We start from the raw sequence: 25149 nt of genomic DNA, 5'->3' as shown, positions 1-25149 counted from the left end.
TTCTTTTCTAGTGTGTGTGTTTTTGGAAGCATGTGTGTTTGTGTTGTGCATTTTTGCCAGTAACCCAGCACCCAGATTTGATCCATTGTTACCCAGTTGTTACTCGGGGTTCTTTTCCACTTTTCTGTCTTCAGCGCTGCCGACAAACAGGGTTTAATATTTAATGAGGTTCAGTTTAGAGTGAGTTAAGAAGAGTTTCAGAACTAAGCATTCATATGACTGTTTTGCACAAATGTTTAATGTGAGTATGTGTTTGAGTGTCCACTGTGGTTCAGATGTAGAGCAGAATTGTCTAATTTCAGGAAGTTAACCACAGGCACAGCATGGTATCTAGTATAGTGGAGTGTTTAAAGACCTTGCAAATAGGAGGCTGAGGTACAACTCCTTGATGGAGATGAAGCTCTGTCCTTTCTTAACTGTTCGCGTTCATACTGTAAGCACTTTTTGAACCAGCTCAGCATTTCAGGTTCACCCATCGGATTTCCAAAAAGAGAAGCTTGACTCATCGCTGCAGAGAACATGCAGTCTGCATGCCTTGGTGCTTGAATTTATACACCTGTGGTCATGGAAGTAATTGGAACACCTGAATTCAATCATTTGGATGGGTGAATGAAAATGTTTGCCGATCAGCAGAATGTCATCTTACATTCGTGTATCACAGCATATAGTCCAGTTTCATGTTTACTCTGATCAAATACTGGGATTCAAGGTCAAAATGACCCATAGACTCCAGCTTGCAAAACTCTGTGACTTGGAACCAACGAGGAAGCCGATGCATTTAGTGATGCAAATAAGAGAAAAGTGTTGAAGGCAACATTACCCAGTCTGTGATCAAAAACTTTACATTTTAAAAGATCATTTATTTGCAATCCAGTCACACTTAGAAACTTGAGTTTTGGCCACTGTTACAAAAATATACGCAAAAGTTACCTTCATACCATACAGAGAAAATAATCAGATTCAGGAAAATAAGTCTAGAAAAACTAACACCACACCCAACCCTCTTCCCTAGAAGCAAATCCCTCCCAGTTGTGCAAATAAAAAACACTTCTGTTCACTTGGAAGAAGCTGTGTCCAGGTGTTTGAGAGCTCCTCCCACCAGGTAAAGGCTTCCAGTGATGAGGACGTGGATCTCACTAGCTTCGCGGAGAGGAGCAGCTTTGGCCGTGACACTCGGTTTAACCGGCAGCGTCATCTTGGCCTGATCGGCCAGCACAGAGTCCCTGCCTTGTGTGATCCACTGGAGGGCGCTGAAGATGCACGGGAACACCAAGGTGTCCCCTCTGTGCTCAGGTAAATTAGGAAGCCTGTCCTCAATCAGCAATGGATTATCTCCATTGTCATCCAGGTGGTTATGGAGGCGCCAGATCCTCTCATTGTCCCAGCAGCGAGTCAGCATTTCCTTCACAGACATGTCAAACTTCTTCTCCTGTACTGAAGAAGGTGAAAGAATAAGTTCAAAGTTTTTGGCTCAGAATTATTCACTGGATAAAATCGTCTCTTCTTGCATAATCTGCATCTGGAAACACAGACTCCAACACAAACTCCACACAAGTAAACTATAAAAATGTGCTTCAGATAACATTAGATTACAACTGCACACTTCTGGACACCGATACTGTGTCCAGACTGATTTTATATAGAACGATCTGTACAGGTGCAAACAGGTTCAGCAAACTCACTACTGGAGGTGCTGACTTCGGCAATGCATGGGCAGAACACAGCAAAGTCAAAGTGGCACGGCTGCAAAGAAACAAGACATGCAAAAAAAAAAAAAAGTTTTCAACTCTATACGTACTGTCACGTCCTTGCCAACATACCTACAAATGCATTCAGGTTCGAAGAACTACTCACCACCAGGAGTTTAAGGAAAGCAGCTGCGTCTCTCTCTCCTGTAACGTTGAACAGCAAAACTCTGGCCACAGGGCCACTGAAACACAAACACATCAAAGTGTCACATCACTTAGCATTTGATGTAAAAATATTTCTGTAGATCCACCTACAATTGGAACACACACTCTGGTCCATTTTGTTAACAACAGAGACCGGACTAAATGTTTAAATTAAAAATTCTAGCACATCTTTTTTTTTTTTAGCTCACCTCGCGTTCCTCTCGTGCTCAGCTGCAGTCTCTCTAAACCATTCGGAACAGGCCTGGATGCTGTGCAGGGTGTGAGCTCCATCCAGGAAGTAGGTGACCGCTCCATGTTTTAGGGTCTGGCTCCTGCCGGGCCACTCGGTATCTGCCAACCCTGAGAGCAAACGCATTCACTGTTACATCAGCTGGCCCTGGGTGGGTCCTGTTGTTATCTCATTGGCTCTGCGGGACTCACCTTTCACCATCACGGGGCTGGGACTGAACGCAGTCGCCTGAAGCATCCCGCCATTGTTAACAGTGCTACAGGGGAAGCTATTATCTGTTCAGAGAGGACAGGTACATTGAAGGTACACTAACCAAAGCTTGCAGTTATTATTTGCATTATTTTGTACTAATCATTTATTTATTTATTTCTGGATATATGTTTAAACATCAGCCCAACCTGGTAGACCCCTCATCTGAAGCCAGGTGTGACTCAGCTGGAGGGCGAGGGAGGCGTTGGAGCGCTGGTGCTGCCCTGCAAGGCCCAGGTGCAAAGGTCCACATTCTGCCTGGTAGTCCTCCAGCTGTGGACACACCCACAGTGGACACTGCAACAACAGGTTAGAGAGAGTTATAGAAAGCTGAAGCTTCACTTTCCTGTGTGATGTGACTGAAAGTGGACTCCTACTCCGATCTCTTTGGCCCGCTCCTCGAGCACAGGCATGGTATCCTCTGGCTGTCTGATGGTGAAGGCGGGGACTCCAGGCTGCAAACACAAAAATGCAGCATTACTAAAAGAATCACGCATTCAGACTGAAACAGTTACTCACTCCTAATGTGAACAGACCTTGTAGATGCCCGCTTTGTGCCAGGCGATCTGTTTGATGGTGTCTCCCAGAATATCAGTGTGGTCTATGTCCAGGAAGGAGATGCCACACACCCACGGCCTCCTGTTGAAACACGCAGGGGTCATAGTGACGACCGAGGCTGTACACTGAGCATGGCAGCAGACATAAACAGCAAGAAGTACTACAAGATGGCAAGATGGAAAAATCAACTACACCCCCACCCCACCCACACAACAATAAGAAAAAACTGATCCTATATAAATGAGAAATGTAAATAGTGTAAAAAACAATTTTTAACAGACGTAATTTTGAGAACATTAAAAATAATTTTGTATTTCAGCAAAAAGTGTAAGAAGACAGACTCCAGTGACTCTTATGACAAAGGCTTTTTAAATGTGTCCACTTGGTACCATTTTAGTTTATGTTTTGATTCAGAAGCTTTTCCATTGTTTGTGATATTTTGCATGTTATGCCAAAGACTTATGCTCTGCTAAGTTTACATCTCACCGTATTATGTTGGTGTTGTCGTACGCTCCGCCGATACCAACTTCAATCACAGCTAAATCCACCTGAGCAAAGAGGAAGAGCCATTTAGATTCAAGGAGTGTTTATAGTAAATAAGAACCATCTGTTGGTGAAATAAACAGGACTTATCGTTCAAGTAAATCTGAGCTCTGAGAATTACACACAAGCTTTTCTTATACACATCCAGAGGGGCTCATTTCTGAAGAAACTTTTGAAATCTAATGTTAACTGCACCACTGCCTGTAGGGCAGATACATGCATACATAACATGTGTCAGGAATAAATTCCATATAAACATTTTCTGGCTGCTTTTGACAATGTACCTTCTCCTGAAGGAAGATATGGAAGGCCAAGATGGTGAGGATACCAAAATATGTCGGCATCGTCCCTCCGTGAGCGTCCTGAGGAGGTTAAGGGGAAAAAAGTTATGACTCTTCAATCTGCTTGTTTATACACCAAAGATGATATATTTTATCTAATTTTTTCTAAATGATCACATCAGGTCATAAGTCTGAGGGTTTTAATTGAATTAATTTTAAGATGTTACCTTTCAAATATGGTCTCAAATTTATTAAAAGTGATGGCTTCTTCTACTTCTCTTTTCAGCTGATTTTTTTCATGGTTCACCACAATGGGTCATCTGCCTCTATCTCACTCTGTTCCAGCATCTTCCTCTTCATGTCCTCCTTCACTTCACCCATGAATCTTCCCTGTGGTCTTCCTCTTCTCCTCCTGCCTGGCAGGTCCATTTAATCATCCTTTGTCCAATATATCCTACGCTGTCCCTCTGATGACATTTTCTATCCTGCTCACTTTTAGGTAAATCTTAACATCATTTAAAGTTTCTTATCTTAAATTCCAGAGTTGAATATAGTTTTAAATCTTCCAGAAGTAACAGAAGTGAAGAAGGGGCTGGTCTAATTTCCATATCTAAAGCATGTCTGTATTATGTTAAAGAAATCAAAACTGTACTTTGAAGCAACACCAAGTTATACCACAAGATGGCAGAAAGAGTCATTGTAACCTTTACTAAAAAAGGCAAATCAAGCCTGGGAAAAGACAAAACCCCGCGAAGAAATTGCCCTAAAGCAGTGATTCTCAAACTGTGGTGCGCGTACCACTAGTGGTACTTGGGCTTTCTCTGGTGGTACCTGGAAAATCTCCAATTTTTTTTTAAAGATTAAATAATATACCATTGTGGAGGTATGCAAAGACGACACGACAGTTCCCGAGGCTCTTCTGGGAGCCGGAGTCAACCAGAAAACGCCTCCCAGAGTGTGAGTCCTCTATGAAGAGCAGCCTTTCGGAGGCCCCCAGGAGAATTGGTGGGGGGGGTGTGGGAGATGCCGTCAATGAGTCAGGAACTACTGCTTGGATGCAATCCGCTTCTTCTGCGAGTGAGCGGTAATCCTTCGCGGACCACAGCAGCACCGGCATCTGTCGGAGGAAGACGTGAGTGAAGAGGAATCCGCTGTCATCCATTCCTAGCAAGGACAGCGTGCTCTCCATGAGCTCGAGAGCGGTACCATCACCAAGGTCCGAGAAAGAGAGGAGTTTCTCGGCCTGCATTGGAGAGGGAGTAGCGCTGTAGCAGCAGCGGCTTGAGAGAGGTGTATTTCCCTTGTGTGGTGGGATCCCGGAGGAGGGTCATCACACGGCGAAAATTAAAACGTACAGTTTTGCTATCACTTCCGACATAAATGAAGACAGAAAACTAAACAGCTGTGACATTTGTAGGGTTACTGAAGTTGGGCTAGCTGGTATATAATGATGTGCTACGTGGTAGCTAGCTACACAGCTATGGTTAGCATAATATGAACACAGTGAAGCTGGAGGCTGAACGCTAACTTTTATCCACTAGATAAAAGTTAACGTGAGGGTTCCTGATGGTTAGGGACAAATGCAATCGCATGTCAGGATGCTGTAAACGGACCAAACTTCAGTCAGGAGAACAACTGCAATGTAAGGTTAGTCATTAATATACTGCTGCATGGGCTGGGCTGTAGTTACATTGTAAGGTTTTAAAAACTGAGCTTTAAAATGAATAGTGATGCTAAAACCCGAGAGAGGCCGACAGTGATCACTGACTTTTTTTAGGGGCTTGTTCAGATTAAAGAACACAATACAAAGCATTAAAACATGTTAAAAACACAACAGCCTTAATAAAAGCAGAGTAGTTTGGACCCAGAAGCAGGGTTCATCAGGTCATCACTTAAAGATTGGATATCCCACCATGTTTTAATGCAGTACAGTTGTGATTATTATTATCACTCGTCACATCTTATTTATGACAGTTAAAATAAATAGCATTCATATAAGAAATAAAATTGTCTGTGTAAACTGTATGTAGTGTTAAACAGGCCTATACTACTGCACTTTAATGTCGGTCATAAGGGTGGTACTTCAGGAGCCATATATTTTATGAGGTGGTACTCATTGTGAAAAGTTTTAGAACCACTGCCCTAAAGGAGTAAAGACAAATTAAAAAGTGAAAAAAAAAAAAACACAAAACAAAACAAAACAGCAGAACATGACTGAAAACTTTTCAACAAACCCAACGATACAAGCCTGCCCCCTGGTGGTCAAAGCTCTGGTAAAAATTTGTGGAGGGTAATTAGAGAAAGTACCTTTAACAGCTTTGAATCCACATTAGAAGGTCAGTTCATCCGCAAAAGTTAATTTACATCATTTCCCTCTTCAATTGAGAAAGGTTTGGTGCAATTTGCCCAGTTTTAGAGATATTATTTCTATGACACGACTTGGGTTCTCGGGTTGGCAGGTTATTACCAGAACCAGATCACCATAGGGTGTGTCACATCTGGTCCAGTGGATGGGGCAGTGTCAAGTGGCATTTTAGTTTTCTGTTTTTCTCTTTTCACACCTACCTTAGTTTCCTCGAGCTGTCTATATATCTGCCAGAAGTATTTGGTGAAGAGCTCTTTTCCGATTGGCTGCCCGTTGATCCGAATCCTCTCTGTGACTTGGACCAAATGTGGAGAGCTGCACCCAAGAAGAATATTTGAAGCCTGTTATTACCTGTCAGTCTCTCCATCTAATTCCTCCTGTGTGTGTGTGTTTATGTTCAAACTGCTCAAAATATCAGAGTAATATCAGAGTAATCTGATTACAAAAACTAAACAACCCATTTTACTGTTCAGACTACTCGAGAAGAGCACAACCCCAACATCTGGACAGCTGTTACGTTCAAATGTAGAAATAACAAAAGACTTTATAGCTGAGTATGGGTGTGTATTTGTGTTTTATAGCTTATTTAAACCTTTCCAAGGACTGCACAGAAATCTGAAACAAAGCACATTTTTATGCAATAACACTGCAGTAACCACCTGATTCAGTAACCACCTGATTCAGTAAACACCTGATTCAGTAAACACCATGGTTTACCTGAAAAATCCTGTGCGGAAGCCATAATTTCTTAAAATCTGCTCAGTGAACGCACACGTCGAGCCCTGAAAGACAAACAGTCATCATCTGGATTCATGATGTAAATGTGTGTTATACATAATTTAATTAAAGCCAGGATCTTATATACCACACACTCATCTCACATAGCTTTTATATTCTGATTTTCACACAGCACATTATTTGTTTCAGAGATTTTTATTTATTTGTTTATTTAGAAGATTTCTGAAGAGATTTCTGTGTGTTAACATGAGGCCATTCTTATGTGTGCCCTTTGTCCTGTCTTCCTCCCCTCACCCCCAACCGGTTGAGGCAGATGGCAGCTCCTCCCTGAACCTGGTTCTGCCAGACGTTTCTTCCTGTTGAAAGGGAGTTTTTCCTTCCCACTGTTGCCCAGTGCTTCATCAAAGAGGTTTTGTCTGATTGTTGGGGTTTCTCTGTGTTATTGTAGGGTTTTACCTTGCAGTATAAAGCCCCCTGTGGTGTGATTTGGTGTTATATAAATCAAATTGAACTGAACTTAATTCTAATTAATCCACAGAACGGGCCTTTCTGATATAAAGAACACCTAAATGTCAGCTCACCTTGCCCTTTGTTCCGGTCACATGAATGATATTGAGACGGTCAAGTTCATCCACCTTTCATATGCATACAAGCACAGACATCTAGTTCAGTTAAGACTGAAGGTGATAATTACTGTAACTGTGTGTAATCTCTGATGTCACTGCTGCTTTGATTGGCTCACCGTGAGGCCCGCTCGTTCCAGGAAGCCTCTCATGGTCTTTAGCTGCAGGTGACGTTTGCTCTTTAGCTCCTTCAGGGCAGTAGCATAGGGCTGCAACGTGTTCAGGGTGGAGATGGTGTCCTGTGGTAAACGTACAAAAGGAAGGACAGAAAAGTTCAAAAGTAACAAAAATGTGTCATCTGTACAGAAAAATGTCTGCATGAAATGATGAGAATCAGGATGTCAGGACAGTCTGATTGAAATGTAAATCAAATGGTGATAGAAAGTGAAAGAGTCTCTGTTTTCCTAGTAGATTTTAGGAGGGGAAAGGGAACCTTTCCAAAAAGAGAACCAAGGAATGATTCATGCTTCATGATCAGCAAGTTGAAAAAGAAAAATTGTGAAAAAAGAAAAAAATAATAATAATGATATATTTTTTTAAAACAAGATTTTTCTTCTCTGGAGGTTCCAGAATATTTGCCAGTGCAGAATTCCCCCACAGATTTCAGACTTTTGGAGAGCCGTGTCCCTCTCCAATAACAAAAACCCCTGGACAGCACCAGCCTTTGCCTTGAAGCAGCAGCTCCACAGTCACAATAATAGAACAGCTGCTATAAAACACTAAAACAGAAGAATCAAATCACAAATCAAATCAAATCAAATCACTTTTATTGTCACATCACATGTGCAGGCACACTGGCACAGCACATGCGAGTGAAATTCTTGTGTGCGAGCCCCACAAGCAACAGAGATGTGCAAACACAACAACACAAACGAGCAAAATACAAGAATGGCCAACCTGAAACTAATAAATATATGTACAATATATAATAGTGTATGCATTTCTGGATGTGTATACTAAATATTTTCCTACGTGTGTGTGTGTGTGTGTGTGTGTGTGTGTGTGTGTATACACATTTTTACAAATTAAATAGTAAAAAAATAAAATAAAATAATAATAATAATAATAATAATAATAAAATATATAAAATATACAGAGTTGAATATGTGCAAAACAAGTGGCATTTATATACAGTGTGGAGTGCATAATGTTGAAGTTCCAGTAGTGAAGCTGAGGTGTCTATGACGTGTTCAGCAGTCTGATGGCCTGATGGAAGAAGCTGTCTCTCAAGAAAACCTCAGTTTACCGTTTCTGTATCCATGGCGGCTCTGCTTCAGTCTGACACCGTTGTGTCAGTTTCTGTTACAGCAGGTATGCACTTGTCCGTCCGCTTTAAAACCCCGCCTCTGTCTTTGGGGCTTTCAGATATTTATCACCTTAGAAAAGCATCATTTTTGCCCAAGGCATGTAGTAAAAGGATGTAAGAATATTTTCAGGTATCTCTACTTGAGGATTTATTTTTTTGTCAACCTTTTATTTTTACTCTTTATATTTTCAAATCAGGCTCATTACTTTAGCTTTAATTAATTTGAGGGAAGTTTTTATTGTGAGTCTTCAAACTGATGTGAGGTTAAAAGAAGGTAACAATAACAAATAGATACATTTATTAGTTTATCCATCAGCGAGGCATCTCACATTCAAAAAGATGAAAGAGGCAAAAAAAACCCACATCACTTATGCATTATCATAGCACCATAAACTCGGGGTTTGAATTAGGTTGGGATGATCCTGAACGGCACTTTTGGTGCATGTTGATAAGCTGTGTTTGCAGTACAGCGTTGAAGAGGAGCAATCATAAAGGGAGTAACGTTTTCTAGCGGCAGGTAATTTTAAACGTTTCTATCAGCTCAACAAAAATCAGCAAGCACACAAACTGTTAGTCACACCGTGTCTGTGAGGTAAAGGTCCAGCTGCTGGATTTCACAAAATGAGAGCTAACTTCACTCAGAGATGGAGAAAGACGTAAGAAAGACAGGACAGGAGAGGAAGAAGATGGGTTAGATTTAAAGGTAAGGGCTGCTCAGTGACATTTGATAATCTGCAAATTTAAAGATTGCATGTTAGTCCTAATTTTTAAATCAGATATCAGGTCTGTATGGTGTGAAGTTTTATACTGTTTCATTTTGTAAAACGTCCTGCAAAACAAGCTGAGATCTACAGCTTTGTTTTATTCAAAGGTTGTGTGAAAATGCTGTGCAGTTTAGTGCTGGATAAACAGTAGTTTGCACTATTGTGATGGATTCACATAAAGCTCTGAGCTCCTGGTCAGAGTTCGGTTACACAGCAGAGATGAATTCAAACTTAAGCTGATGATGAGATTCACTCACTGAATTTAACTGTATGCTGTGAGTGTAGGGGAAGGACATCAGCCCAGATAGCTTGTGAAATATTTTTGAATTTAACTGTGATCACAGGCTGTGCACTAAGACCATCTGCTGGAGCTCACAGTAGAAATGATTGAGCAGCAATTCTTGTCCCCACACTGAGCTACTACAACTGAACTTGGGGTTCCTCCACCTGCTGAACCCCACTTATACTTCCATGCATTAATATTATTTTATTATTACATTAATACAGCATGAGGTTCAGTTAGCTTTGCATAATAATATCTGATAGCATTGTCCTTTAAACAGCTACTTTTTACTTAATTACTTTGAGTACATTTCAGGTACTTTTTCACTTTTAGTTGAGAAAAGAAGAAAAGAAGTTGACTTCCACCAGGGCAATTTTTTTAAACACATATCTTCACTTCACAGTAAAGAATGTGTGTGTTATAGTGTTTAAGGTGTGGAAGCATATAGTGACTGACAGATCTCTACTCTTTGTGGCATTTTTCTAACCCGACAAACCGGATGAATCCCGGGGGGAAAAAAAAACCTCCCCAAGAAGTTTCTTTGTTGTTTTTAGGAATTTATTTCTGTTTAATTTAATCTCCTGAGTCTGAATAACATCACTCAAAAAAAAAAAAAAAATTTGGTGTCACTCCCATTTCTTCTTGTTGAATATGGTTTTATGACATTTTTCAAATGCGTCATAATATATACACATACACACACACACGTGTGTGTTTTCATGGTGATTTCTTTCTTTCAGTAAATGGTAAATGACCTGTATTTGTATAGCGCTTTTACTAGTCCCCCCTAAGGACCCCAAAGCGCTTTACACACCCAGTCATCCACCCATTCACACACACACACTCACACACTGGTGGAGGCAGCTACAGTTGTAGCCACAGCTGCCCTGGGGCAGACTGACAGAATGGTGTTTGAAAAAAAGAAAAACAACAAAACCCTCTAGTACTCCAATTCTAAGAATTGCGCTAATTCTTCAGTGAAGGTAAAGATGTTTCTGCTCAGTGCAGCAAGATGGTCCAGTTCGTCCTGTTAAACTGTAGTTGGGGGGGGGGGGGGGGGGCTTACTCTCTTAACTTTTCTGTTAAATTCACTGCACATCACTGATGTACAGGTTGTATATTCACAAACCTTGCATACGGTATCAAGAGGTCCTGTTCTTTGGAATGAGCTACCTGCTGATTTCAGATCAGTTAATAGTGTGTCTGTATTAATAATAGGAGACAGCTCACAGGTGTTGTTTTGTAACCATTTTTATTGTGGATCACACTGCGGAGACGTGGACTGTGTCTGTAAAACATTTCCCATCAGCAGGACCAAGAAGGACACCAAAGTTTTAAACCATGGTTGGCACAACGTCTGCATAAACTAACCGGCTCAGTTTTTAAAGATGTGAGCGGATTCCATCGTAGAGCTTCCACAGAAGTGAATTTCAGGTGAAACTTAAAACAGTGATGTTCATTTTGTGCTCATAAAAGTCAGAGTCTGAACGGATATGGCTGAAGGGCTTAACCTTTTAGCTTTAAATACACCGACTGCATGCGTCACAGTCTGACCATGAAGTTAAATTAAGGCCCATTTAAATAAGACGTAGAAACGCAACACTGATTTTAAACTCGTATAAATCTGGTGGATTCACACATTTAAAAAGAGGAGGCCACATGTACGAAGCACACTGTGCAACCAAAGTGACACAAAGGAAAATGTGCAAATATTTCTCAATTTTTAAAGATCTCTGAAATGTGATAATTAAACGTTCCCAACAGGGTCAGAAACAATTAATGCAGTTTAAATCATTCCGTTTGACCAGCTCAGCTCTTTGTAGCGTCTACAGCTCATGTAAACACATCTGGCTTCAAGTAAGACTGAAGACACTCTGGAGCGTCTGCGCTGTAAGGCTCAGGGTGAAGCTGGAGCTGCCTCAGTCCTCATAATTAGCTCTCAGAGAAACAAATCCCCAAGTCTGAAATGTTAAAAGCATGAAAAACCTTCTTCTGTCCAGGTAAGTTTCCCACAGTAGTGTAAACATGTGCAAATGGTCACTTAGAGGAAGCTGGGTCCAGGTGTTTGAGAGCTCCTCCTACCAGGTGGAGGCTTCCGGTGATGAGGACGTGGATCTCCGCGGCCTCACGGAGGGGAGCGGCTTTGGCCGTGACACTCTGTTTAACCGGCAATGTCGACTTGGCCAGGTCGGCCAGCACAGAGTCCCTGCCTTGCGTGATCCACTGGAGTGCGCTGAGGATGCACAGGAACACCAAGGTGTCCCCTCTGTGCTCAGGTAAACAAGGAAGACTGTCCTGAATCAGCAGCTGGGTGCCTTCGTTATCACCCAGCCGGTTATGAAGGCGCCAGCTCCTCTCGTTGTCCAAGCAGCGAGTCAGCATGTTCTCCACTGACACGTTGAAGTTCTGCTGGTCTGAGAAGGAAACAACAAGTCCAATAAATCCTGTGTATAGAAATCTGCAGGAAGAGGTTAAGACTAAATTCTTGCTCCATGCCCTTACTGAACTCTTCCTGCACCCGAGTTTTGTTTTTGGCCCTCGTTAGCTGTCAGCAGCCTCCGGAGTCCAACAAGCCAACTAAGACTATCCTCAACAGCTTCTTTTATCTCTGGCATCTGGCAGTAGAGTGGACCATGTTCCACACCTATGTCCCAGTCAGTTTCCTGGACTGAGACACTCCTAGTGCATCCTCACTATACCATGTGATTACACCAGGCCTGTCCAGCATCATGTCCCACTACCTGATCTAACAGCACCACCAGCTCAGCTCCCATTTTCACCCGACTGTTCTAGACATGTGAGGTCTGATCGAGAGTCGAACGAGTGTGTCCTGGTGTTCTTTTGGACACCTTGATGCTCGATCATTATGTTTATCATTAACAAACCGCATGCACAGGCTGTCACTCCTGAACGCGCCATGTTAGGTTTCACTCCCACTGTGCAGGTGAACATTAACCCTTTCCCCCTTGAAAGCCAACTGGGAGTAACCTTGAAGCCCTTTCCTGAACAGAGTGGTTTCAAGCTGCTTATGAACAAAATGACTGAACGTATCTCTATCGAGAGAGAGAAGTTTCTTTATTCTCCTTTCAGAAACTGCATCCCATTCAGAGTACTCACCTGCGTTACAGGAAGCAATGGCTTCAGTGATGTTTGGGCAAAAGACAGCAAAGTCAAAGTGACACGTCTGAGAGAGAAAAAAAAAAAAAAGGGCAGAAGAATTATTTATAGCGGTCGGTTCCTCTCTACATGAATGTGTACGTATTAAAGTAGCTGTACTCACCACCAGCAGTTTCAGCATGGCAGCCGAGTCTCTCTCTCCTGTCGCGTTGAACAGCAGCACTCTGGCCACAGCTCCACTAAAACAAACATGTTGAGGCATCAAATCAGCATGTGAAGTACAAACCTTCCTGCAGAAACACTTCTAGGATTTAAAGAGAGCGTGGCTGTCTGAGGTGGTCTTTGACACACAGTTTAACAAGTCTTGCTCACCTGGCGCTCCTCTCGTGCTCAGCTGCAGTCTCTCGGAACCACTGAACGCAGGCCTGCATGCTGCGCATGGTGTGAGCTCCATCCAGGAAGTAAGTCACCTCTTCATGCTTCAGGGTCTGGGTCCTGCCGGGCCACTTAGCATCTGCCAGCCCTGAGAGCAAACACACACAGTTACCTCACTGAATGACAATCTGGTTGTAATGGCAGCTGACTGGCTCAGCAGGACTCACCTTTAACTATGATGGGGCTGGGACTGAACGCAGGCGCCTGAAGTGTACCGTTGTTTTCAACAGTGGTGACGGGAAAGCTGTGATCTGCTGAGAGAGGACAGGTTTCTATTAACACTCTCGTCACCTAACCCCTTCACTCACACCCCTAAAGAAAGTCCCGTTTGCAACAAGCCATGAAGGGAGCCCAGCAAACACATGGAAGCAGGAATCTTTTGACCTACTTCCAAACGCTGTGTGTGGTGGGTACATAACACTGCATGTGAACCTGAACACACCATCTCCTCTGAAGCATGATGGAGGCAGTGTCATAGATAGATGGAGCTAAAATACAGGCAGGGATTTAGGCAGGATCTTTACATCCGAGTCCTGTAAGTTATATACTGTGGATCTCATCATGCAAACCTGTCCTCACCCTGTGAACCTCAAGTTCCCCCTTCACCTTGGTCAGTTTTATTTAGATTTTTCTGACTTCTTTAGCAACTTTTTGAAAGCACAACAGACATCAGCCACTTTCTGCCACAGAAGCACTGCTCTTTGTTTGTGCTCTCTTCAGTGAGTGACAGCAGCACGATCTGTTTACCGTGAGGCAGCGGACATCAATGTAGACCAACTCCTCTCACTGATTTTACATTTAAAAGAATTAATTAAAAAAAGAAAAAGAAAATCACGGTTCAGCTACGTGGTTTCGAGGCTCAGGCAGTATTCAATTTATGTACATTTGGGATATTTAGGATTTATGTATAAACGTTAATCACACCTGGTAGGCACCTCCTCTGAAGCCAGGTGTGACTCAGCTGGAGGGCGAGGGAGGCGTTGGAGCGCTGGTGCTGCCCTGCAAGGCCCAGGTGCAAAGGTCCACAGTCCACTTGGTAGTCCTCCAGCTGTGGACACACCCACAGCGGGCACTGCGACAACAGGTTAGAGCATGTTAGATAAAACTGAAGCTTCACTTTCCTGTGTGATGTGACTGAAAGTGGACTCCTACTCCGATCTCTTTGGCCCGCTCCTTGAGCACGGGCATGGCGCCCCCTGGCTGTCTGACGGTGAAGGCGGGGACTCCAGGCTGCAAACACAATAATGCAGAGTTACAAACAGGAACTAAAAAGAAATAACGGGTTCAAGCTGAACCACAGACACACCTTGAAGATGCCTCCTTTCTGCCAGGCGATCTTCTCGACGGTGTCTCCGAGAATCTGAGTGTGATCTATGCCCAGAGAGGAGATGCCACACACCCACGGCCTCCTGTGGAACCGCACAAGGCGAGAAACGCTGGTTAAAAGCGCCTCAAAGTTTTTCAAGCGACTATAAAGTGTTTTTTATTCTACCTCATGAAAGACGAATTGTAAAAGTAATGCTAATAATAAACACATGAAAAAGAAGTCTAACCATATAAATGAAGACAAGTCTACTTTTTGCCCCCAATTTTCCCTCCAAGTCTTTTTAAGGTCTGTGGCACTCACTGCCTTTAGATTAGGACTCAAATCGCACACGATCACGTGTTAATTTTACCTTCAGGCTCACTGCACTGTTGTTCAGTTCTAATAAACCAAGTGCACAAAATGCTGCACGTTTGCATTTCTTGTCAGAAGCATATTACCTGCATGACTGCACACACTCCTATAGTCAGCAGAGCCCAGTTAAACCAAGAGCTGTGTGTGCTGCAGAGGCTTCCTGATGGTTGAATATTTTGGCATTCATTTTCTGATGACATAATTAACTCCATGGTAGCCATGTTCTTTGTTAGATAACTGCATTAAAATCCAAAAGGCATAAACAGCACAACCACGGTGCACATGGATTCCAGCTCAGGGATTCTGGTTAGAGCCACACAGATCTCAAAATGGGACTTTGTAAAGCAGAGATGAGACCATGATAATGCAGCCATGTCCACCTTTCACAAATCCAAAATACAGTGGTCCCTCGCTATAACGCGGTTCACCTTTCGCAGCCTCACTGTTTTGAGGATTTTTTTTGTGCGTAATTTTGTGGACCATTGTCAATCTCGTGCCGTGGCTCCTGTACAGTACAGAATGTGTTCAGCTTGTCAAATTTACATAAATCTTCGATCGCTAGCAGTGTGACCCTAAAGTGCTGCACTGTATGTTTGTACGTTTTCTCCCCAACAAACACAACAATGTCGATGAAACGTTTTAGTTTTATAATACTGGCCTTATTTTTCTACAAAGGTTTGAACTTTGAGTTTAAAGAAAAGAAACGTGTGAAAATGTTGATGCCTGTCTGAGAACAGTGTATAAAGTATGTAGTGAGGGGTGTTACAGCCTTTAAACATATATAATAATTGTAAAACATAAAGCTGACTACTTGGATTTTACCTGTCACAGGTTATTTTTAGAACGTAACTCCTGCGATAAACAAGGGACCGCTGTATCACACACATATTCCTTTCTATCAAAGGTACACACCAGTGTGCACAATCAGAGCCATAGCACCACATGCTAATGTTTATTCACCATGAGCCTGGCAGTGGGCCCATTTTACAAGTGCTCAGTTTGTGCTAGAAACAAAAACTCCCTGTGGCCTGTATTATACTCTTGTATGAGTTTCATTGAAACTCAAGTTTCAATGAAGAATCTCACCTTATGATGTTGGTGCAGTCGTACGCGCCGCCTATACCAACTTCAATCACAGCTAAATCCACCTGAGCAAAGACAAGAGCTGTTTAGATCCAAAGAAAACACCAGGAGTAAATCTGAGCTTTAAACTTCACTGACAAAGGAAACTGCACAGGTGTCTGTATTTAAGGCACATTAATACCACTTAAGTGAGGAATAATTTTTTTAAGTGTGTTTATTGGCTGTCTCTGGAGTTACCTTCTCTTGGAGGAAGACATGGAAGGCCAAGATGGTGAGGAAGCGGAAATATGCCGGCATCGTCCCTCCGTGGGCATCCTGAGGGGATCGAAGAGAGAAAGACAGACTGCCTGATTACAGCCAAAAGATAATAATGAACTTTCTGATCCATAATTCTAATCTTCAAGTCAAGTCAAGAAAGCCTTTGTCACATGCAAGTTGCCCTGCAGCGAAATGGGACCCCCCCTCGACCGACCTTATATACACAGCACAGACATCACATGGGGCACAGGTCGTATTATGGAAAATCTTGGCTATTTAATGCAGTTATTGCACAGAACACAACCTATAATAATCAGAATGAATAATAATCATCATCATCATCATCATCATCATCATCATCATCATCTATAATAACCTTGGCAGGGACCAGCAGATGGAGAAAAACACTTATCTGAAATAAGAACTAGGAGTTTTTAAAAAAGCAAAAATTAAAAGGACAAAATTAAATGAAATAAATAAAACTGCTTTTCTGATTCTGTGGGAAACCTGCAGCTGCGTGACCAACACGTGCTGCCCGTCACATGAGGCTCACGCTCATCCTGACGCGAGGAGCCTCATTTTAAAACCAACTCAATTACAACCTGTGACACAGATTACACACACACACACACACACACTCACTCACTCTATGGTCAGTGACTGTCTGCGCTCCCGTTTTCAGACCCACCTTTGTTTCATCGAGTCGCCCGTAAACCTGCCAGAAATATTTAGTGAAGAGGTCTTTCCCGATTGGCTGTCCGTTGATCCGAATCCTCTCCCTGACCTGCACCAGATGTGGAGAGCTGCACACAAACGCGCAGCTTCAGACACAAACACTTCAACACAACCAGTCGAACCAACATTACACACCTGCACCCCCCCGCATCATCAATATGATCACATTTTGAAGACCTTCAGAAGAGCTCACAAATGGTCACTAACTTCATTTTCCTTTCCATTTTCTCTTTTTGTTTTTTTTGTTTTTGGAGAGGCGTGTATGTCTCGCCAAAAAAACAAAACCAAAAAAAAAAAAAAAACCCCGCAACATGTGGATGTTGTTCAGACTTTACGATCTGGACCAGCTCTGCAGTTCGGGAGGCAAAGGGCAGTGATCCTTCATGGCTAATTATGGATTTTATTTCTTATTAAATCTTGTGTGTACATCCCAAAAAGCTGCAACACATCTTTAATCTTACATGGTGGATGCTTTAAGTCAAAAAATAAGAATAAAAGTTAGATTTGAGTTTACCTGTAAAATCCTGTGCGGAAGCCATAATTTCTTAAAATCTGCTCAGTGAACGCGCATGTCGAGCCCTGAAAGACAAAACAGTCATCGCTGGGTTTTTCCATCGGGACAGAACAGCACTTTGTTGTAAATTTCCTCTAAAAATAAATAAATAAATAAAAAGTGAAGTCTGAAAGCACCCTCGACCGAGCTGGTTAATGAATACACATTTGCCAACATGTTTGTTTGACCTTCTGCTCTCAAGTTGCATAACGAGAGCTCGGCGCTGACGGGACAGACAACAGCGAGGTTAAAGAGAGTCCCACACATCACTACAAGCCCGACAAAGATCTGCAGGGCTGGATGGGACTCGCACTGTCAGTAAACCTTTGGCATCACATCCTGTTGGTGTGTGCAGACAGATGAGGCCTGCTTATGCTCATGAATTCAGAGTTTTAGAGTCATGAAATGTACCAAAAACAACAGAAACATCTGAATGACTGAGCAAATTTAACGGAGAAAGCAATCCAGGAAATGTATGAAATTGTGTCCCTCACCTTCTCTGAGTCAGGAAATATTAAACTGTTACAAACTCATCACTTTTACTATGTTTTCCTGCTAAAAATCAAACTTTTTACTTGCAGTTTTTTACTAATTAAATTAAACCTGTTTAAACCATTAAAAAAAAAAAAAAGAACAAATTCAAAATTTAAAAAAAATAAAAATTGCATACATAAATTATAACTTGTATACTTTTTGCTACATCCTTTTGTCTGACTGAACCCATTATGTTTTACAGGGGAAAAATTATTCTTAAATAATTTTTGCAACTTAATCATATTAAATTATTTTATTGCATTCTTTTCCCCCCCCATTTACATGACTTTATATTGTATTTACATATATTTTATTGCATTTATTTTTAATGTTTAACATTGTAAGTTGTTCCATTTTTTCCATAACTGATAAATAGCGACATAATTTTTTTGCATAAATTCTATTTTTTTCCCCCCACAGCATTTTACATTATTGAGCTCCTGGATCTTACTTCATCCATTTAAATTTGTCTTTTTTCCCCCTTGAGGGTTATTCCCCCCCCACTGTTATACATATTTTATAGAGCTATTTTTAAGATAAGTCCAATTACAGGGTGTGTTTGTACAAGGCTGCCTCTTTATCTCAGACATAAATCTAATTTCAAGATATGATTGAGTATTGAGTGAGACTGATATACAAGAACAATAAAACAGCGCTAAAGAAATACTCATCTTGATACAGTTATGTAACACACATCAGCTCACCTTGCCCTTTGTTCCAGTCACGTGAATGATATTGAGATGGTCGAGTTCGTCCACCTTTGACACACACAGACACACACGTCAGATAACACTGAAGGCCATATCTACTATGACACTGTTTGTAATTCTAAATGTTTTCTCCGCCCTGATTGGCTCACCGTGAGGCCGGCTCGCTCCAGGAAGCCTCTCATGGCGTTCAGCTGCAGCTCAGGGTTGCTGCGCTCTCGTCGTACCTGCTCCAAGGCGCTGGCATTTGTCTGCAGCGTGTTCAGAGTGCAAATGGCATCCTGAGGTGAAAGAAAAATGTTTGAGGATGGAATCAATAATCTGCAGGAAAGAATTTCTGAATGAAAGGATGAGGATCAGTCTGACTTAGAGAGTGACAGATGCTTTGTTTCCTCTGCACATGTCAGAAGGTAAAAATGACACTTTCACACGAGCAGAGCTAAGAAATCTTTCATGCCGAGACGGTCAGTGAGAGTCAGAGGTGTAACCACCAGCCCAACAACACCTGTGAGGCAAACCGGCTGAGACCAACCAACCACTGATGAGCAGCACAACAGCAGCTCTTCTGTCACTCTGTAACAGAGATACCTGCGGCATGTGGGGGTGTGGGCGGGGTCTAATGCTTAGCTCATGCTTCACCGTGGACACTGGCAGTAGCTGGCGCAGTGTAAAGCGACTTCTTCACAAATAAGTCCACATGGTTGATGTCTGATGATGAAATTTGCATCACTCTGGCCCAAGTGGACTCGTGAACATGAAAATTAGAAGAATCAAAACATGGCCACAGTATTATTTATTCTATATTACATCAGCCACCCGTCTTCATCTGGGCAACATGTTAAGCCTCTTCTCATGCCAGATCCATCTTACAGGTTTCAGCAGTCTCAGTCTCATATATTCAAAATGAACTGAAGTTAAAGTCAGAGCTGCTGTTTCTTCTCATTCAGTTTATGTGCAAAGTATTTACGTTTTGTGTTGAAGTGATATCAACTCAAGTTGAACCAGGGTCCGGCTGTACTTTCAGGTACGTTCATGTAACAACTGTTTGCACCAGAAGAAGCTGCAGCAGGTCAATATAAGATTTCTTTTATAAGTGATTATTCAAGCAGCCAGCAGTTATTCCGGTTCTCAAGTTCTTTGAAATCAATTTAATCTTGCTAAACAACTGGCAGGCTCATGAAAATCTGGAAAGCTCAGTCTGATTACTCACTGAGTTTTTGTTTTAAAAAAAAGCCCATGAGACTCACAGGAGCAATGACAAGGATTCTGTTCATAAATAATTTGTTACAAAAGCAAATATTCAACGTGACGATATTTTCTGAGCTGTGATCTGACTGGATTTGGAAAATGAGATGGGAATGAAGAGTCAGCTTCAAACTGTCCACTCCATCAGATTCACATGTCTAACAACTCATTCATTCCTTTAATCAGAGCTGGAGAGTGTTCTGACATTTCAAATCACTTTGCCGTTAGAGATAAATGTTTGCTTTGATCAGGAATCAATGCAGGAATCTATGAAATAGTCAGACCTGTAAGCAGAATTAATGACAGCTTCAGTATACAAATCTTATCAGTTAAACTTTGGGAGTTAAAATTTCAGGAATGGATTAATGTCAGTGTGAGTCCTCGGTTGATCTGATATCCTCGTGTTGGTGTTGTTCCCAGATCATCATACTAAATGTTGTTCCAGGATCAACATTGCAAGTGACCAATCAGAATGTTGTGACGTCATACTTTTGCGACTTCGGGAAAAACCGGCGTAAAACAAAAAACTGTACCTAAGCTGCGTGAAACCGCCTCTGTCCGCCGATCAACTGACCCTGACCCTAACCGTAACCCTTTAATAAACAGTAAGCATAATTGATGTTGTCCTTGCAACATTGGAATTTCATAAATGCACAAATGGCTTGGCGTGCAAAAGAATAACGTCACAACAATGTGATTGGTCACTTGCAATGTTGAACCTGGAACAACATTTTCATGATGGTCTGGGAACAACACCAACACGAGGATATCAGATCATCTGTGAGTCCTCACAGGTGAGTCCCTCCCCCTACACACAGAGTGGAGCAAAATAAAGCCATCAGAACTTTCTTTCCAAGCTCCTTAGATTATGAGAGCTCAATGACTTCAATCTCAGCGCAGAGTTTGCCGAGACCCTGAAAACTAAACAGCCAAGTTTAAAGCAGATCGGATGAACTGTTATTGAGATATGCAAATAAAAACAACCACAGATTTCTCAATTTACAACTGAGACGTCATATAAACACGGCGAAACTTCAGCATGTATCCGCAATCCCATTTACCCAATTCCTCTGTATGAGAGTTCAAACACTCAATTAAAAAAAAAAAAAAAAAAAAAGATAAAAGCCAGTACTTTTAAAAGACAGTGATTCACAGCATCTGACATCTCACGCCTTCCACTTTAAAACCAATAAATATAAATCAGACACAGAAATAGCAGAAATGCTGGAAATTAAGCAGAATGAAGTCTTACAGCTCACGATTGCTCTTATGCTGTCCTGTCTACATCCATGGTTAGATCACTGGCTCCAGTTTGATAACGTTTGATCACCTGTTGTAGCAGGTATGCTCAGAGCAGGGCGATATGACCAAAAATATTTATCACGACATTCATTTGAAAATTTGCGATAACGATATAACTGACGATATAATTGACACTAGACAAAATACTTTACAACTCCACAACTTTATTAGTGCAAAAGCAAAAAAAAACAAAACATCAATGTATTTTCACTTACACAAGCAGCTTTTTTAAAAGTGCATTAAAGTCATATAAAAAAAAAAAATTAACAGTGCAAATGTAAATTCTTTGCTGACAGTTTAACCAAAAGACATTTCCAGTGGAAATCGGCCGACATATCCTCAGCATAACCATGTATAATATCCACAAAACTTAAAAAGAGGTTATACACACACAATACGGTAATATTATGTTGAAGCACAGTACGTATCACTCCGCGAGGCTCCTGCCTACGATAGCCGTAATGCTCCAACAATCCATCAAGCGGTGCGGTTTTGTAGCTTAGCAAAGTCGTACTGAAACATTTGACAGATTTTCGAGCGCCGTGTACATAAAACCGTTTTGAGGTCAGTAAACAAAACCAGAATTCATACATAAGGCACACGGGATTATAAGGGGACCTGTTGAGTTTGAGAAAAATCAAAGGATTGATTTTAAGTGTGCCGTATTTTCCAAACCACCACAAACACGTTTAACTCCAACCACTGCTTTCTTCGAAAAGCTTTCACTCCGTGTCATTTCCCTGTCTCACAGACGCCACATTTCTTTTTCACTTCTGCATGCAAATGAACTGTTCTCCTGGCCAGAGTCCAAAGCACAGGCGTTGTGAAAAGTAGGTGTGGAGGAGTTCTGACAGCTTAAAGCAACAAGAGGTAAAGACAGATGAAGAAGAACGTGTGAATGTTTCAAAACTGCCACAGGAGACAGTTAACAGCATTCGAGCCTTTCAAAAAAAACAGCTACCAGACACCCTTCCATACCACCACCAGGTGGTGTCTCCTATAACTCAGGTGTGTTGTTGTTTTCTGGAAAAACAAAACAAAACAAAAAATAGGTGTGAATCTCAGGGAGCCGAGCCCAGCAGTGGATCAGAAATGTAAAGAGAAATCTTTTGTTTAGCTGCAGGCATGGGTGTAATCTCAGTGGTTACAGGCTTCTGGGTCAAAGGTGACAGATGGAAAACAAAACACTTTTAATTACTTAAAATGAACTCCACCCTTGTATGAATCAGAGTGGTTTGGTCCACTCATTTAGGCAGAAAAAAAAGATGAAGTCATAGCAGCCATTTCTTCCTTTTGTAAAAACTTTATAGAGGGTTTTAATTTATAGCGGCACACATCTGGAAACATCTAAACTGTCCAAATTATTTAAACCTCCAGAGGGCAACTACAAAAAGTATATTTAAGTTTATTTGCTTAATAAAAATCGATTTTTAAGCAATTATTTCTGTAGAATTATGACAGATCATGTCTAAAATCAATCTAGAAAGTGAGACCAATACAGAAGTGCCTTAAACCTTGTTTGATCACCACCAGGTGCCGACTCCTCTGGTTGTGTATAAACCAGCATTAATTGATTTGTGACGGCAGTGAACACACTCCTGATCAGTTTACTGGGCCAATCAGGAGTTTAAAGTCTTACAGAAGAAAACGTGTTTATTTTATGAATTATGCTCATTATTACAGTCACAGTGGAGCCTAAAACAGGATATGCGCCTCGTCGATCATAAACCAAAGAGCAGGCAGTCTGATCCACCCTGAGCCTGCAGAGTTTCATAACAACACCAAGAGGTCAATGGACAACTACATCCATCTTTCACATACAGTCTACAGTAGAAACAGACTCAGAAAATCCTTAAAGATGATTTTGTTGCAGTGACAATGAACTCATTCATTGAGTCTCTTTAATATCTGGCCGCAGGAAACCCATGATGGACGCCATGTGTAAAATTGTATGTGCCAAATGCTCGTGAAAGCAGCAGCACGAGGAGATAAAAGGGGTCTTGTCTCCTCAATTTTGCATAAAGTAGACTGCGGACGGCTCTGACAGACCCAGTTCTGAAACTGCGGAAAATTCCCATTAATATTACAGGAAACATCAAAAACACCTGAGTTCATCCAGGAAAAAAGTGAGGTGAGCATGGCACAAGTCAACCTAACAGAAATAACATGGCTACACAGAAATACCACAGCACGTGCCAGCGCAGACTTTTAGCCACTGACACACTACTGCGAGCTGTTAATAGCTGTCCAAGCTAGCGTGTAACAGCCGAGTCCGGGCAGCCTGTCAGCCCGAAAACTACCTCCAAACTTTCGGAAACAGTCTCGCTGCTCAGTTAGCTAGCTCGTTAGCCGGCTGGAGCACGAACGGCGGCGGTCAAGCAGCATACCTGGTACTCCATTCCCGGGATGTGAGGAGCCGTCTCGGTGCTGTAGTGCCGGCACGAAAGACCCGCCAAACTGAGTGCCCGATCCCGCCGTGCAAGCCGCGCGGCGAAGGCCGAGCCCCGCCGTAGCATGCGCGACATGCACAGCATCATGAAGCGTGGAGGTGTCCCAGGAAGGCGACACCAAATATGGAAGGCTCGTTTTTCAAGCGTAATGACGTCAGAACACGCCCCGTCATTTTTACTCATTTATTATTTTTTTAAAAACACGAAAACGCAAAGAAATAAAACACACAAATACTCCGACAAAGATCGAACAATAAAAAAACAATACATTTTCAGAACCTGAGATTAGATCAGTATCTAAAACAATCCTGCAACAGTGAAAGTTGGTGGATGTTTTTCAGTGTCTCCAATATAAAAAATAATAATAATAGCCATCCCAGCTCCATAATTTGTCGCGACTCACTGAAAACAGCAATAACAGATTTTTGTGCCACTAAATGTCCAGACTTTAGCAGACCTTTACCAGAAACAGAAATGTCCTGCAGGGAAATCTAACCTATAACTGAAAAGCAGTATGTGGAAGATTAAGGTTAGGGGTGTAAGAGCACATTTCTTCCCTTCCCTCCTATAAAGTGAAAGAGGAAAACTTCACAATCCTGAATGAGATTTACCTTTGACGCCATGAATTCTCAGGACTGAGCTTTAATTTGAATGCAAACTGTTTATCTCTGGAATAATATGTGCATCTTTAATCCAAGAAAGCAGAATTATTACCTTTTATTACTTCTCTAAGGTTTGTTCAGAATCAGAATCGGAGGCTTTCAAATACTTTCCTGTAAATAATGAAGACGAAAACAAAAGTTAAATTAATTTGAGATATGTTTACATTATAACACATAATCATTATTTATTAATTTACATGAGCATTTCTGCTGCTTTGCAGTCGTCAGAATGTCTTGGTTTGTATTTTCACGTTTATTAATTTATCAAACAGTCCGGTTTGGTGCGGAGAGCGCCCCCATGTGGTAGTAAACTAGTATCATAGTTTTGATCAAACGTTTAGAATCAGAATCAGAAAGGGTTTTATTGCCAAATGTTGAGCGGGTTTACAACATTAGGAAATTGCTGCGGTGCTTCAGTGCAAACATACTGTTATAAATTAAGCTTAAATAGACATGAAAAAAATAAAAGTAAGAATAAAAATTAAAAGTGCTAAGTAGATAGATATATACATGATATATACATGATATATACATGAGG

General features: G+C 41.6%; 2 protein-coding genes across 3 annotated transcripts; both read right to left on the bottom strand.

The window, feature by feature from the left end:
- Nucleotides 1–839: 839 nt before the first annotated feature.
- Nucleotides 840–8796, bottom strand: LOC113026124 (folylpolyglutamate synthase, mitochondrial-like). Its single transcript, XM_026174580.1, has 15 exons — nt 8746–8796; nt 7619–7738; nt 7458–7511; nt 6856–6920; nt 6339–6453; nt 3777–3854; nt 3436–3497; nt 2928–3030; nt 2769–2846; nt 2541–2688; nt 2334–2417; nt 2102–2252; nt 1855–1930; nt 1683–1743; nt 840–1434 (listed from the first exon to the last, which is right to left on the bottom strand). Exons 1-15 carry the CDS (start codon nt 8758–8760, stop codon nt 1055–1057), a joined length of 1590 nt encoding a protein of 529 aa, XP_026030365.1. The 5' UTR covers nt 8761–8796; the 3' UTR covers nt 840–1054.
- Nucleotides 8797–11087: 2291 nt separating this feature from the next.
- Nucleotides 11088–24084, bottom strand: LOC113026123 (folylpolyglutamate synthase, mitochondrial). Of its 2 annotated transcripts, none has more exons than XM_026174578.1 (15): nt 23887–24084; nt 19105–19233; nt 18950–19003; nt 17673–17737; nt 17112–17226; nt 16403–16480; nt 16169–16230; nt 14711–14813; nt 14557–14634; nt 14329–14476; nt 13572–13655; nt 13342–13492; nt 13133–13208; nt 12970–13036; nt 11088–12266 (listed from the first exon to the last, which is right to left on the bottom strand). In XM_026174578.1, exons 1-15 carry the CDS (start codon nt 24034–24036, stop codon nt 11890–11892), a joined length of 1737 nt encoding a protein of 578 aa, XP_026030363.1. In that variant the 5' UTR covers nt 24037–24084; the 3' UTR covers nt 11088–11889. The 2 variants fall into 2 exon arrangements, with proteins under 2 accessions (XP_026030363.1, XP_026030362.1); XM_026174577.1 differs by having other exon boundaries at nt 13572–13658; nt 23887–24083.
- Nucleotides 24085–25149: the final 1065 nt, after the last annotated feature.

The sequence above is a fragment of the Astatotilapia calliptera genome, chromosome 7, assembly GCF_900246225.1.
Source record: "Astatotilapia calliptera chromosome 7, fAstCal1.2, whole genome shotgun sequence".
NCBI classification, from domain to species: domain Eukaryota; kingdom Metazoa; phylum Chordata; class Actinopteri; order Cichliformes; family Cichlidae; genus Astatotilapia; species Astatotilapia calliptera.
Note: the sequence above shows the minus strand (reverse complement) of the source record. Positions and strands in the feature narration are given on the sequence as shown.

Coding starts and splice junctions, on each gene's coding strand:
- LOC113026124 (XM_026174580.1), bottom strand. Junction 2,689..2,768: donor AGCGGGCCAAAGAGATCGGA/GTAGGAGTCCAC, acceptor CTGTTGTTGCAG/TGTCCACTGTGGGTGTGTCC. Junction 1,435..1,682: donor CGAAGTCAGCACCTCCAGTA/GTGAGTTTGCTG, acceptor CACCTTCTTCAG/TACAGGAGAAGAAGTTTGAC.
- LOC113026123 (XM_026174577.1), bottom strand. CDS start 24,036: ATGATGCTGTGCATGTCGCGCATGCTACGGCGGGGCTCGGCCTTCGCC. Junction 19,234..23,886: donor TCCCGGGAATGGAGTACCAG/GTATGCTGCTTG, acceptor CTTTCACCTCAG/GATGCCATTTGCACTCTGAA. Junction 17,227..17,672: donor TTCCGCACAGGATTTTACAG/GTAAACTCAAAT, acceptor GTTTGTGTGCAG/CTCTCCACATCTGGTGCAGG.